We start from the raw sequence: 14,301 nt of genomic DNA, 5'->3' as shown, positions 1-14,301 counted from the left end.
CTTATATAGGGACTTTATTGCAGAGTAGACAGCAGCGCCAGAACATATAGCCTAACGAGTGGTACAAGCAAAACTAGAGGGACGCTGCATACATTCGCCGTGAGACTTCCGATCGCTTATCACGGGGCAAGAGTGTCCGAGTTGTGAAAACGTAGAAATTGCGCATGCGCAGGGCACAACACTCAGACGAGCGACGAAATGACCGCTATCGTTTGGAATGGCTAGAGTGTACTAGAATGGCGTATCATTTTCATCACCTCTCTAGCGGCCGGTGTCGGTGACACTGGGGTGAAAAATGAAAACGTCGTAGCGCCCTCTGAACAGTGCAGGGTGCCCATAGGTGGATATCGATGTTGTACAATATGAAAAATTTGCTACCGAAATGGTGGAAACCTCAGTTATATTACGCCGCTGTTCATTCTCACGTTCACTATACTGCCTGTTAATCTTGGGTACCACTACTAAAGCTAATTTAGACCGGTTAATAATTCTGGTTAAAAACAGGTTAAAATAAACTGTTGGCGACATAAAATTTCAAGTTTCCCATCAGCGCCACCAGCGGTGCAAGACACCGTCCGTCCCAACTTAGCCCTAGAGTGTACTAGAAGATATTCTAGTACACTCTACTCAGTCCTATATAAGCTCATAGTCAGTAATAAGCCACGTTTTCATCTTTCATTCATGTATACAGGCTACTGCGTTTCTGCGTTGGTGGGACGCGAGTATAACTGCTGCGATGAACGCGGCGCTGCGAACGATTGTTGCATCGCGCACCAGCTACGCTGCGTGAGCGTGAATGCAACATTCTGTTGCCTCCGAAATACGTGAACAGAGGCCACAACTCAACTGCGCACCCTACAAGTCTGCACAAACTGCGAAGTGTCTTCTAGTTGCGCTTAACTTGATGCTTAGCGCGTCCGGCTCACAGCTGCACCTTGATCGGGCAAAATTTCAAACCAAGCTGAAATTTTTACACGTCACAGATACAGGACAAGCCTCAAGATTCCGAATATGTTGCTATGTAAATATGTAGACGGCCAGCACCATCGAACGAATATTCCTGTGATCATCATCCTCCATCCCTCTTCAGCCCTTTCCCCTTCCTCAGTCCAAAGTAGGAGGCTAGTTCGCGCAAGCTTCGGCCCAACTTCTGCATTTATAGAAATAAATTCTGCTTTACTATTTCTGGCAAATTCTATGAGCATTCCGTGGTTAAGCCGGTAACAACGAAGTTCGTTATTTTTACTTTTTTCGGAACGTTTTTTGTCTGCTCTTAATGTCTACCGGACATGAAAGCAAACCATTAAGGGACACTAAAGAGAAACCGGAAGTTGAGCTTAAATGGTAGATTATCCTTTCACGATCACAGCCATACCATTCTTACTGCAAACAGATGTTTAATAAGCGAGAAAATAGCGAAAAACTGAAGGATAGGTGCTGACGCCCCTTCGAAATTCCCGCACTAACGTTCATGACGTCGGAGATTACAAACGTAGGCCGGTCGCGATTGGTCGACAGCGATTTATCGCTCTTAATAAAACGCAAAATGAAATACACCTTAAACGTACATAAACAGCATTTGCCAACTTTTTAAACCATTTCAAGCGAGGAAGTACAAGTTTAGCACAAATTTAAATAAGAAAAAAATGCCATGTCGATACATGCGGCCGTGATAGTTTCGTAGTTTCGTTTTTGGTCAATGCATCGCAGCATCGTCGCGCGCGCCTGTTCCGCTCTACGGTGTTTGGTTGCGTAACTGAACAAGGTTGCGTGTTGCGTGGCTCGAAAAACGTTGACTTCGCGGGAAACAGCCAGAAAATGCCTCGTGTGTGTAGTGTTGAGGGCTGTATAAATGGCCCAATGCGCTTGATCAGGGGCAGCGGCAGTGTTGACTCGATTGTGTGTGTGTCCTTTCATGTGGCGTCGCGCGGAGAGCCCCGCTCCCCGGCGTTCGCAATGGCTCAGTGCTCTGCCGGTGATAAAACGGCAAAAGAGCCAGAGAAACCGATGGTGTGCTCTCTGCATTTCTCGCCCTCGGATTATGTGTATAATCTTGCCCTCGGAAAGTATCTTGGCGTGCCCCATAGGCCAGTCCTTTCTCGAGCAGCTGTTCCCTCAATGCGGCTTTCATCAAACCCCGTACCGATGTCCCTGCAGCAGCAAACTGGCGGCTCGGTGAGTGCTGAATGTCATTAAATAAAGTCACGAAATAACCATACTGAGTACGTGCACGACTTTCTACGCTTGTTCTGTCGGGAACATCGTCGCCTGGCGGACCGGACGCTTCGCCTTCGTCGACGAAAACGAAGCTCTGCATTCCGCCGGCGCGGCCGGCGGCTCGCCGCCATCGCACGCGGAAACACCTACCGCTCGAGCACGAAGGATCATTTCGCGCTCCGTTTCACTGAATATCGCTGAAATGCAGTCCTGCTTCCCTGGCGAGCTCTTCGTTGCAAGGTTCAGCGGCAGCAACGGTATCCATCGCGGCGAACGCAAACGCAGCGACCATGCATGCAGCCATGATGCATCCAGCGCCTCGGCCATTTACGCAAGCGGTGACGTATCATGGCGCATTCTGATTCGCCGAGAGCAATGCAATCTGTGACGACACTGCTTCAGCGCCAAATCTGGGGTGAGAGAAATTGAGGAAGAAATAATTGGTCTTTGTTTACGAATTTCTCCGCTAATAACTCATATTTTTGCACCCAACAAAAACCGCATGCATTCCTGAAGGTCCCTCTTTTATTCAATCTGAACTTCCCGTTTCTCTTTAGTGTCCCTTTAAATCTTGCTCTCCTTGTAGGAATGCACCGATGTGCCATTCTTGTAGGGAAAATGTTGTAGAGAAAACGTTTTTCCATTTGTCATAGGCCTATTCTGGGTTGCTACCTGTAAGAGTTTTTACCTGGCTATTAAGAGCCATGTTGCTATTGGGAGGGTGCCTGTAGAAACTCTTGACTGACTTTTTAGAATCCTACAGGCACTGGGAGGGCGCATGTAGACACTCTTGACTGACCTTTAAGAATCCTATTGCATTGGAAGTTTGCCCGTAAGAGATTTTAACTGACTTTTAAGAATCCTACTGGTATTAGGAGGGTGCCTGTAGAAATTCTTGACTGACCTTCAAGAATCCTAATAGTCCATCAAAATAGCCCTAACGGATTTTTTGACTGGGATACAAGGGTCCATGTAAAGAACAGAGGTGCATTGTGGGCCCGCAGATACGTGTGCATTAATTTGGTAGCGTCTCGTGACCATGTGAGCCCTTTGCCTGCAAGCATCAACAACAGAGAGGATGTGTCGCAGCCGAAGAGGACGGTGCCTTCACCACGCGCTCCTCAGAAATGCCTCAGAAGCGGTTTTATTTCATTCTCTCCCCAGCCTGCACTCGTCATCCGTACACCTCGCCAATGATTTTGCACACTTTTTTGTTTTTGTTTGACATGCAAATAGATGCACAGTTGATTCTTTTTATTCGCGTGCGCAGGTGCGCGTCCTTTCGTGTCGTTCAGTTCGAGCGCCGGGCCCACGGAACCAATCGGGAGCCGAGTCGGTGTGCCAGGAAAGAACCATGCACTACACGTCGGTGGCGGCGCACACCCTGCCGGTGCGGCAGGCGCACCGCGCCACGGGTGGCGTCGCCCTCTGCGCGGTGAGCAGCATCGTCGTGGACGAAGTGCCCGAATAGGAAGTCTTGGCGCATAACCGCAGAGGACGAGCGGCGCTGCCGGCGTTCGGGGCGGTGGTCAGCGTCAGCCGGGACCGCACCGACCATCCTGCGATCGAAAAAAATGACAGGGCGTCAGTTGCAAATACACAACGAGTAACGAGGCAGGTGCTCATCAAACTGCTCGACCATCACTGAACCTTTACGCATTCGTCACGGACAACATATCGATAATTTGTATTCGAGCTTATTTCTCGAAATTTACCTTATTTCTCGAAAACTACCTAAAGTTTGGTAGTGTCCGCCGCTCCTATATGATACTTGGCCAGCAAAATTTATCATTTTGTCACGAACCTCCTATTTTTTATAATCTGAGACAGTAGAAAACACCAGAAGTATGTGAGTAATCATTAAAAATATATATGAAAATGTAATTAAACAAAGATATATTTGCGCAGCATGATTTAGACGAAGCTACGTTCAAGAGAAGACGAACCACCCATATACCGGCACTTTTCAAGGTGACATTGGTACCCGCTCAGATTTCCCTCCTATGTAAACTGTGAAATTTTTTTATTGGTGGTAACTCCCACAAAAGGGGAAAGAAAGCTGGCCTGACGACGATGAGGACAATTCTGACGATGGTACGACGCTTGTGTTTTACTGGAAGCTACTACAAGTTCCAGTACACTCTCCAGAAATATTAAGGCGGAAGCCTTTAATGGCTCATTGTCAAGGTCATCTCCAGTTAGCAGAAACTGTCATAGCTTTCCGGCCACCTGATTGGTCTCCTCTGTGTCGTGACGTCACTGTCGCTAGGCAGGTGTGCGCCTCCTGATTGGCTCGCGTGCGTGACGTCACTGTCGTCCAGTGCGGGTGTCGGGGTGGTTCGGCGTCGCGCGGGTCTGTCATTTCTTCGTCGTTGCTACAGTTGCTATTGGCCCTTTTCGCGGCGATCCCGTGGGCGCTGCCATGTTTGATCACGTGGTGACGCGTCCATTGCTTGCCTCAACTGCCTCCGTTGCCTCCTTGTTTACAATGGAAGTGTATGACACCGGCGCGGCTTAGAAAACCTCTGTTTTCGGAGATATCCTAGACGGTGACTAGGTGGACGACACGAAGCTTTGATCACAGCTTCAGAGAACATGCAAAAGCGCTTTCGGAGCTGATTAAGCTATGTCTAAACGGCGCAAGCAGCGTATATGGTGCTTGATCTAAAAGCGGGGCTAAATATGTATTCCAAGCTATCCCAGCTTTCCGATTATGAATTCAGTCCGGATTAGTGTGTTTTGATCTTTGTTCTTTATTCGGCAAATATTTTGAAGCACTGGCTTGTCAGTTTCTGACTCAGTGAAGTTCCTCGGTGCGGCTACTATCTGATTATTTTCTGCCTAATCGCTCGCGGGTGTGCTCAGTTCCGATAGATTTGTTCTTGCTGCGCACAATGCTTGAAACGTAGCTGTTTTGTACATTGTAATACCTTGTAGCAAATAAATATTACAGCTAGTAACTCGCTTACTCTTGTGGACCGTCACGAAACATTCAGCTTTGACCATTCGTGCGCCATAGGTGTAGTCCGTCATTTATTGTGCCTATACAGTGCGCATATATTCAAGTGTGCGCCCATTCACTTATTCTTGATACGTCGGCGATAGGCTGGGCGTAAGTTTCCTTGCCATTTAGGACAGATGTGTATAGATAACGTGCGCGAAACTTACTATGACAGGAAGCGGTGCTACTCCCTTTGTCATTGTTTAATGAGTGGTACTCACTCTTGCCGACGTTCTGGGGATGAAGCCCTTTCTTTGAAGGTTAGCGATACAAGGCTGGCGGATGAGCAAATTTCTGTATCCCCAGGAAAGCCGTACATCACGAAGTGCCGGTAACACGTTCGGACAGTTGCAGCAGCGGTCCGCGAACTTGGCCACGCAGATTCATTCTATTCCTTAACATGCCAGTCACTATTTTTCCAGCCAACTACTGCACACGTCTTCCATCCACATTATTCAATCTAGCATGATTGGAGCACAGTGTGTTTGCGAAAACTCAGTTACATTTACGACAGCTGATCGCACAGAAGCAAGGTAGAAGCAGTAATGGTTTCGTATTCGTGCGCGGTCGCTGAGGAGAGGTATGGTGCGCCGCCGTGAGCGCCATCTCGTTTCTTTAAAACAAACTGCTCCGCAAAAAGGGTCAATAGCAATGGCGCCTGCTTGCCTATCCGTTTTGTCGTCTGCTCCACTCATGCCCTGACGCCTGTAGCGCGCATAGCTGGCATAGCACCGCATGGAAGACGCGTCTCCTCCTGATCCACAAACGGCGCTGCAACAGTTCCAGGCGGCCACGAACTACTTTAACACAGGCAATGGTGTCAGGCTTCCGCCGTTTCACACTTTAGTCTCGACAAAGTGTTTTCCGATTTTTTGTGGCATCCAATCGCTTCTGCAATTTATGCCTTTTCCTTGCCTTGTTTGTTTCTTTTCCCGCCCGCGTCCCTCCTATAGGGTCTTTCTTTACCCTACCCGCAGCCTCCTATTCACGCAACGACCACTTTCCCTTGGTTCATGTCAGATGTCTACAACGCACATCATCAGCTATGGGACTTTGGTGTCATGGTGCTTCGCTGCACACACAATGCTCACTCTCTTCCTCTTTTATTCCCCATTTCCCTTACCCCTTGTGTAGGGCAGCAAAACGGACGTTCGTCTGGTTGACCTCGCTGCCTTTCCTCTCTTCGCTTTCTCTCTCTCTATCCCCCTTCAATATGCAGAGTAGCATCAAGGCGCTGACTTAGACGCCCGCAGAATTCTCTGCATTTTCTCTCTCTCTCTCTCTCTCTCTCTCTCTAATTTTTGCAGCGATGACCTGATTATTATTTTGGTGGCGGATGCTTGCCAGAAAAGCAGGCAAAGGTATCTGTAAAATATTTCAAAGTAAAAATGCCGATGAAAGGCTAGGAGCAGTAGAACAGTTAAATTTTGAAGAAACCTTTTTGTGATCCGTAGAACATTAGAATTAGTCAGGCGAGTCCTAAGAACAGTTTGACAGTATTTCCTTTTCGTAATGAATAGCTCCTGCCTTATAGCGAACGTTAAATTGTGTTTTAAAAGATTAGGGATATGCAGACGAATGTAGATATAACGGCTGACGGAGAAAAGTGTGGCATTGGTATATTATGGCCTATTTTCGATCGATCATTTTCCATTCACCTTTCACTTTGTAGCCATTTTATTGCGATAGCAATTATATGGACACTTCAACCCGATTTATGCCGTCGCCGTCGTCGTCGCCGTGAGGTTCCCTATAGATAAAATCTTCGCCGCGCGCCGTATGCCCGAGCCGAAGCGTGCGGGGACGCGCTATCACCGAGAGCGAACGCACTCAATTTCCCACGCGCAAGCAAGGAAGCGGGAAGCCAGCGCCGGAGGGAGCGGGGGGGGGGGGGCGCACTTCTACTCTGCCAACAACCGCGCTCGTCGCTCGCTCGCACCGTCGCTTATCTCCACACGGCTTTGACCTTTATGCGCCGTGCATACGCCGCTCAGTTTCCGTTGAAGCGATAGACCGCACGTACCTTCGCCCGTTGCTGCGGCGTATGCTCTTGCTGCCAGCGGTTTGACAGTCGTTGTCTGCAGTCATTCAGTGTGATGTATTCATGTTTGTTTGTGCGCGCTCACACCACGCTTGTTCAATCAGTTAGTAATAGTCGGGCCACATTTTCCAACGCACGCTACACATGTAATGCTGCCCGGATCGGCAGTGCAGCGCTACAGGTGTGTCCCTTCGCACGCGCTGCCACGGGAAGCGCTTCTCATCAACACCACCGTTTGACACGCGCCTTCTCGTGGTCATCGAGTCTCTCTTCATGTCAGTCTACTTACGCCGCAGCACACCTGCTTACTTAATCAGCTCATGTTTACTACAATTCACATTGCTATCAAAGCCGCTCACCTTACTTTGTATGACATTGCTGTGTTGCTCTCGCATTCATTGTTTCGCCCTTAGGGCGAAACAATGAATGCGATGTCACAGTTTCGCCCTTAGGGCGAAACTGTGACATTTTAGCACGAAAGTGTTTTATGCCGGGGTCCACCAAGACTTCACTGACGTATTTCCGTCACGGAAATACGTCAGCTTACAATGTACACGAACATAATACAAAGAAAGAAACCAGAAGAAAAAGTTCCACAAACATGGAAAATTTGGAAATCGAACCCACGACCTCTCGGTCCGCGACGATAGATCGCCGAGCGTTTAACCCATTGCGCCACAAACGCATTTGCAGAGAGCTACACAGACGCGCCTTATATATCTAACACTCCTCCGTGTACCCGCGCTCTTGCTCGGGGCGGTGCCGCCGCCTACGAGCAGAAAAGAGAAGTACTGCATTATGACACTAACGCGCACCGACAGTGAACGCTTCGGTGGTCTCAGCACTACGACGCCTCGATGCCAGCATTCGAAGGGACGCTGGCATCAAGAAGCACTACCAACGCCACCTAGGTGGCGTTCAGCGTACTCAGCACAGCGGAGCGTGGCCTCCGCAATTAGCTCTGAAAATGTTTCTGAAGTTGATCGCGGAGGCTGCAATTACGACGCGCTGTACGCGCTGATTTGACTCGGTGACGATTCAGTTACGTGCTTTGTCTTGCGCGTTGTATTAGTGTGTCAGTTACGTGCTTCGTCTTTCGCGTTGTGCTAGCGTGTGCAGCGTAGTGCAGCTTCCATATGCACGACGGTTGCTCATGGTCATCGACGTTGGTAGTCGTGATGGAGGAGACGTGCCACCAGGCGTCAGCGTGGGTGCATCAACGCCTAAGGGCGCTTTAGCCACAAAACACCAATAGACATTATATATCAATGTGCAATAAACATTACACTACTTCTGTGAAGACACGTTTCACTTTCGTGTTCTATACCGATTCCTATATAAGAGGGATCAACCACATTTTTTTTTCTTGCAGAATTACTCGCAGTAGTTCTCGCTCTTCATATATTAATCCATTATTGCATTTTATAGTCGTAGTCACCGATTCTTTGTGGACCTCGATCACTGCTTCTGGTGACTCGCAGGCTTTGTGAGCCTCTCAGTCATTAGTATCTAACTATACTTACCTAACTTATATCCCATTGGTTTGTGTTCCTGGACATAAAGGCTTATTTCTCAACAAGTGTAGATGCACTGGGGAAGGCGTCGCTAGATCGTCCGGCTATTAAACTTTTTTCTGTGTCCGCTTTCATTATAGCGGCTAGACTCCGGAGACAAATGATGATGCGGCAATTTTGTCTTCCGGCTAAAACAAAAAGCTCCCCAAATAATTAGCACCTAGTGGACCATGGAAAAGTACACTATGCCAAACACCAAAACTGGGAGTAGCTATCACTTGGCACGCTATCGCTTACAATGCATGTTTAGAATTTTGTGCACGGAGCTGGTTGGCACAGTTAGCGATTTGCTCTTGTATTGCGATAGACATTTTGTGGGCAGTCAAGACGAATTTTAGTCGTCGTAGTCGCCGTCGCCATGATGTTCCTTACAAAGTCCAAGTGCGATAAGAATGAGCGGTCGGCGCGCCGTATTCTGCAGGTGCGAGGGAAAGCGTGCGAGGGTGAGTAGAGATGTATGATGGCTTGATGCGTACCGTCATCCTGCGCGCCCAGTTTTTTGGCAAGTATTATCTGCCTCTTCGAGGAGAACAGCTCGTGGATTGGAATTATGCTATCTGCCCCAGGCAATTTTTAAGCATGTTTGGAAGTGTTCGCTGAAACACTGTATATATATATATATATATATATATATTTACCATCGTTAATTTAATAATCTTGCATGGCTTGTACTTATAGTTGCTCCGGACGGGAAGCCGGGGTCCAGCGTGATTGGTGACCTCAGCGTAACGGCTCTGCCGCCTAACGTGTGGGATAATGAAAGCTGTCATTTTCGTCAGCAACTAAAAGTCTCCCCACGCAAATATAATTATCATATCTGAATTATTCTATATAATTATAAAAATTCAGCAGGACCCATCTCACAATGACTGTCGACGGTAACGCACTTAGCATTGAGTCAATATAGCGACACTGCGCATTGCCACCGTCGAAAAGAGATTTGTACAAGCGGGACTCCTCTTTCGCGCTCACTTACGAACACTCGGCGCCATCTAGGGGCGCCGGCATGAAGCCTACGCGTGGCCTCCGAAATGCATGGTGCGTGCGAACGCTGAGAAACGCGCCGTGCGGCAGCTGGGCTCCTCTCTCGCTATTCTTTCTAAACACGGCGTTCAAACGCGTTCTTTGAAAAAAAAAAAGCGGCCCATACCCAATGTATTTGTGACGCAACCCGCTAATGCGGAGGGTTGCCGTCGTTCAGGAACCCGTGGAACGTGGGTTAGATTCCGCTTATCATCGGAGAAATTTAAGAGAACTTTTTCGTCATTGTAGAGCGGCACATTCCCAGTGGCACACACCTATAGTTGCCCAAGTTGGCGTCAAAGATGTTCATTGAACAGCGGCATTGGGTGATTGGCACATATCCAGTCACCCAAGTTGGCATCCAAGAGGTTCACTGAGGACTGGCACAGACTGAGTGACACATACCCCGTGCTCCAAGTCGGCGTCAAACAGTTTCTTCGAACAACGGTACCTACCGAGTCCCGCACGTTACGGTGACCCATGTCGGCGTGAAAGAGGTTCGTTGAAGAGCGGCACGCACGTTCACATTGCCACGCACTCAGTGACCAAAGTTGGTGTGATGGTTGGCTTCTAATCCTGTTACCTCAGCCATGCAGCCCGATTCGCTACCCATTGGACCACGAACTACCCAGTGACCCAGGTGGACAGAAAAACGGTTAGATACCAACGAACATACATAAATTGATACATTGCCCCCGGAAAGTGCGCGAAGTATACCCTAAGAATGCGTACGCATTAAAAAAGAGAAGATAACTGCACTTAGGGCTCGGGCTGTCATCAGTGTTCCAGTTTAATGTAACCATACATATATTCAAGTTATAACCTAGTGTGATATCGCTCAAGTTTCATCTATTTAGACAGCGGGCCTAGAAATGGTGGTTAATGTATATATATATATATATATATATATATATGCTGACCATCATTTATTGAATTGGTCATACGTGCATGGTTTGTACTCTTATTTGCTTCGGCCCGGAAGCCGGTGTCCTGCGGCCTGACATTGTGGGATAATGAAAACGGTCATTTTCGTCGGCAGCAAAAAGTCTTCTAACACAAAATATAATTATTTCTTTTGCATGGAGCTTTCAACAGAAAATGTAAACTAAACAGAAAAAAAAACGATAAAAATCTGCGGCAAAGTGGCCTGTTAAAAAATTGCGAAACCTGAAATAAGCGCAATTGGAAAAGAAGTTTGGAGCTTACTTCGGGATTAAATTTGGATCAGTGAACATCCCTTCATTGTACTGCGTAAACACAACGAATTTATACGCGCACTGAAAGCGAGTCCCTGAAGAAAGCGCTCTTGCGTCACCAAGCGTTTTCATAGAAGTTCAGTTCTTCCCCAGAGAGAAAAGTTTGAAGTGCGGCGCTGATGACTTGCATTGTGCGCTTCGCATGTCGCGAGAAGCCTTTCGATGAAAGTAAAAAAAAAAAAAAAAAATCACATGCTACCTTTCAGCCAATGTAACGGCGTCTTCTGTTTCCCGCTGCAGGCTAAATTAGTGAGACCCCCCAGAGCACCTTTTAACGAAGCTGCTCTCTCTTTGGCTCTGACGCGTTCCTCTCTCCTACCTTCATCGCAAGCGTTCGAGAACATACAAGGACTCGCCTGAAGCCGCACGTGTGACGCCCGCGGTGCTCTATCAGCCATGCGTATCTGCTCTACGCTTCCTTTATCTCTATATACATCACCCACGTACTATAGTAAACGCGCTGCATTCTCTGGTTCAAGAAAACTGGCAGGTGATGATGACTTTGATACAACGGAAGGCGCGTTCTGATGTGCCACATATAAGCCAAGTCTGATACGCAAGACAATGGAAAAAAAAGAAAAAGTTTCGCGCTCTCCTGGGACGTCTCGTGTGACTGAATGGTACGTAGACGACAATTAACGAGAGCAACTATAAATTCGTGCCGCGTTTATGCCGCCTCGCAGTCTTTCTGCTGTCTCCATACTTCATGCTAAGCCTCCTCGCCTTATTGCCGCATCTTCCATGCGCGCTGCTCTCTCCACACGGCCCGTCCCGTCGCGTGTCGTAGAATATTTGTATCTGCGTGGCGTGCTGTGTGATAAGCCGGCCTAGTGCCCCCGCCATGGTTCGGTTAAGGTAGGTCCGCACTAGCGACAAAAACGTGCGCGACACGCCGTTCGTGGCGAGCGATGCTGTCGCTAACGACAAGATTCACGAAAAGCGGCAACTGATCTAATGGGTGCGAGACCCATTTTTCGCGGCAGCCGCATAACAAGCACCAATAAGAAGCGAGCCGCGCAGTTGTGGCGCCACCAGTTTCACAAGCAAAGAATCATAATGCATGGCCTCTGAGATTGAGCATTGACACGCACGCCGTAAAATCTCAGAAACGGCCAATGGGGCCGTTTCCGTTAAGCCTTCCCATACCACTGTCGAGACGCCGAGAAGGAAGTGGCTTCGCGATGGAAGCTTTTTTTTTTTTTTTTTGGAGACAGACCGCGCGTATGCCTGTTCGCACATTTATGACAAATCCACCGTCGATTTTAAGGACAAGGAGTTGCGCGCAGGCGGGGAAGCAGTGTGTGTGCCTGGCCCTCAGTGTCCCTGTACCGCCAGGTCAGGCGCACCCGAAACCTTCTCGTCGGCTTTCTGGCACGTCGGCGTCGCGCAAGAATAAATTAGTATTATAATGTTCACAATCACCATTAGCTCCTCGTCCGTATCCGACATGTCTCAGCGTGACCGGCAGTAGCGCAAAGAAACACAGACACCTCCGATGAAAGACGAAATCAGCTGACCGCGGAACGCGCGTTTTCAGAATTATTGAATGGAACGAGACAGTTCGGGACGCCAAGCGTCGCTGCCGCGTCCCGCAAAACACGAATGTGAACTTGCCCGTGTGCGTCTGCCGCGCAGACGCTCGCCGTGCTCGGCGAGCGTCTCCGTCCTCTCCGTCCGCTCCACCACCGCTGCGCGGCCAACTGCTGTCAGGGGACGGAAACCCCTCATTCCCCTTTTAACTTCGCATATGTATACGGTATCACCCTTAAAACCATCGAAAGAGTGTGTCCATCCGAATAAAAGCGAGGAAGACAAGGAAATGCGCTTACCTTGCAATCCCTTTGCAAGGTAAGCGGAGCAAAACTATAGGTGGTCACCTACAGGCGGTACTCGTCGTCTTCGAGCATGGCGTCAGTGCTCTTGGCGAAAGAAGCGTGAGACCACGATTCCAAGATCTTCGCTTTTGGGGCGGCTCTAGCATCCATTCAGCAGGGGCTCGATCGGAGATCTTTGTTCGTTTCGCGTCCTGTTCAGTTGCTGCATTCAACGTCACAACGTGGCAGTATGCAAAATTTGTGTAACGGGAGGGAGAGATCAGCCAATCGGCAAGCGGTGAACTCCACGGACGACAAACGTGCGGGGATCCCCGTTCGTTTTTTTTTTTTTTTGTGGTAATGTCAAAATGACGACACGCACCTGTCAATCATTTTGATTACGAGCATGTCGTCTGCTAGGAGCAGAATACGACGAGAGATGTGAAGTTCGAGCGGTCGTTCGCTCTCTACGAGACCGGCTTCGCATGGCACGTCTGGTGGATTGGATTGGATCCAAACGGCGGCTGCGGCTACGAAATGGTTCGCCGCTTGCCGATTGGCTGCTCTCTCCCGCCCATTCTCAAAAAAATTTGCATAGTGCCACTTTGTGATGTCGCAGCATCTGAACAAAACGCGTTTCGACCAAAGATCTCCGATCACGCCCCAGAACGTACTCCAGAATTATAGCGTGGGGGAAAAAATTGATAGTTTGCGGCTTTGTGTAGTGGTCTCGACATAATAAAGCTGATGTGCAAATGCACAAATAAGCATGAGATGCCGTAGCAGCAATCTTAAGGGGGCGCGGTCAAGAATTTGCAAGCGATAATTCATGTTACCCGAAACCGTTCAATCACTACAATTCTGAGGTGGTCAATAGCAGCCTTCTTTGTACCGCCACAAAGATGTAGGAATTCTGAACCCTGCGGTAGAATTTTCCCTCTCAGCCATGGGATTATCCATATCGTAGGTACGCTATTCACTACACTCCTAAGGCTTCAAAAATTTGAAGTTCCCGTGACAATGCAAACAGTGACGTAGATCACTGCGTTCGACCAATCAATAAAGCTAACCAGGGACGCGAAGAAAAAATTACAGACCAGTGCGGAAGTCGAACGAGCGGACTGAAGTTCTCTTTATTGCAAAATCAAGGCCGGGACAATGCATTCCCAAATGCAAAACGTTTCGCTGCATGAAATTAAAAAAAAATGTAACAAATTTTGTCGCGGGTGGAGTGAAGCCGCCTTCGAATTGTCAGGCACAGTGCCTATTTCTCTGCGAAATCCCCCATTTGTTATATATTTCTTTCATCTTGCGCCCTCATCATCTGAAGTAGCAAGTGAGGCATATCTTTAGGTTAACATCTCCACGTAGCTCT

General features: G+C 48.4%; 1 protein-coding gene across 2 annotated transcripts in view; it reads right to left on the bottom strand.

Annotated features, from left to right (window-relative positions):
* Positions 1-2,778: 2,778 nt before the first annotated feature.
* The window catches only part of LOC119436634 (QRFP-like peptide receptor), a 251,151-nt gene continuing 239,628 nt past the window's right edge, over positions 2,779-14,301 (bottom strand). Inside the window, exons 7-9 of one of the 2 annotated variants that reach the window (XR_007464514.1) lie at positions 3,555-3,776; positions 3,180-3,524; positions 2,779-2,889 (exon numbers count right to left, since the gene is read on the bottom strand). Coding sequence is in view for 1 of the 2 variants with exons in the window: in XM_037703561.2 (XP_037559489.1) it covers positions 3,577-3,776 (200 nt within the window). In the remaining variant the exon portion in view is untranslated. Of the gene's footprint in view, positions 2,890-3,179; positions 3,525-3,551; positions 3,777-14,301 lie in introns of those variants that run through there. The other variant, XM_037703561.2, reaches the window with a different exon arrangement.

This window comes from Dermacentor silvarum, chromosome 1 (genome assembly GCF_013339745.2).
Source record: "Dermacentor silvarum isolate Dsil-2018 chromosome 1, BIME_Dsil_1.4, whole genome shotgun sequence".
Taxonomy (NCBI): Eukaryota; Metazoa; Arthropoda; class Arachnida; order Ixodida; family Ixodidae; genus Dermacentor; species Dermacentor silvarum.
This window is presented reverse-complemented; position numbering and strand designations above follow the sequence as displayed.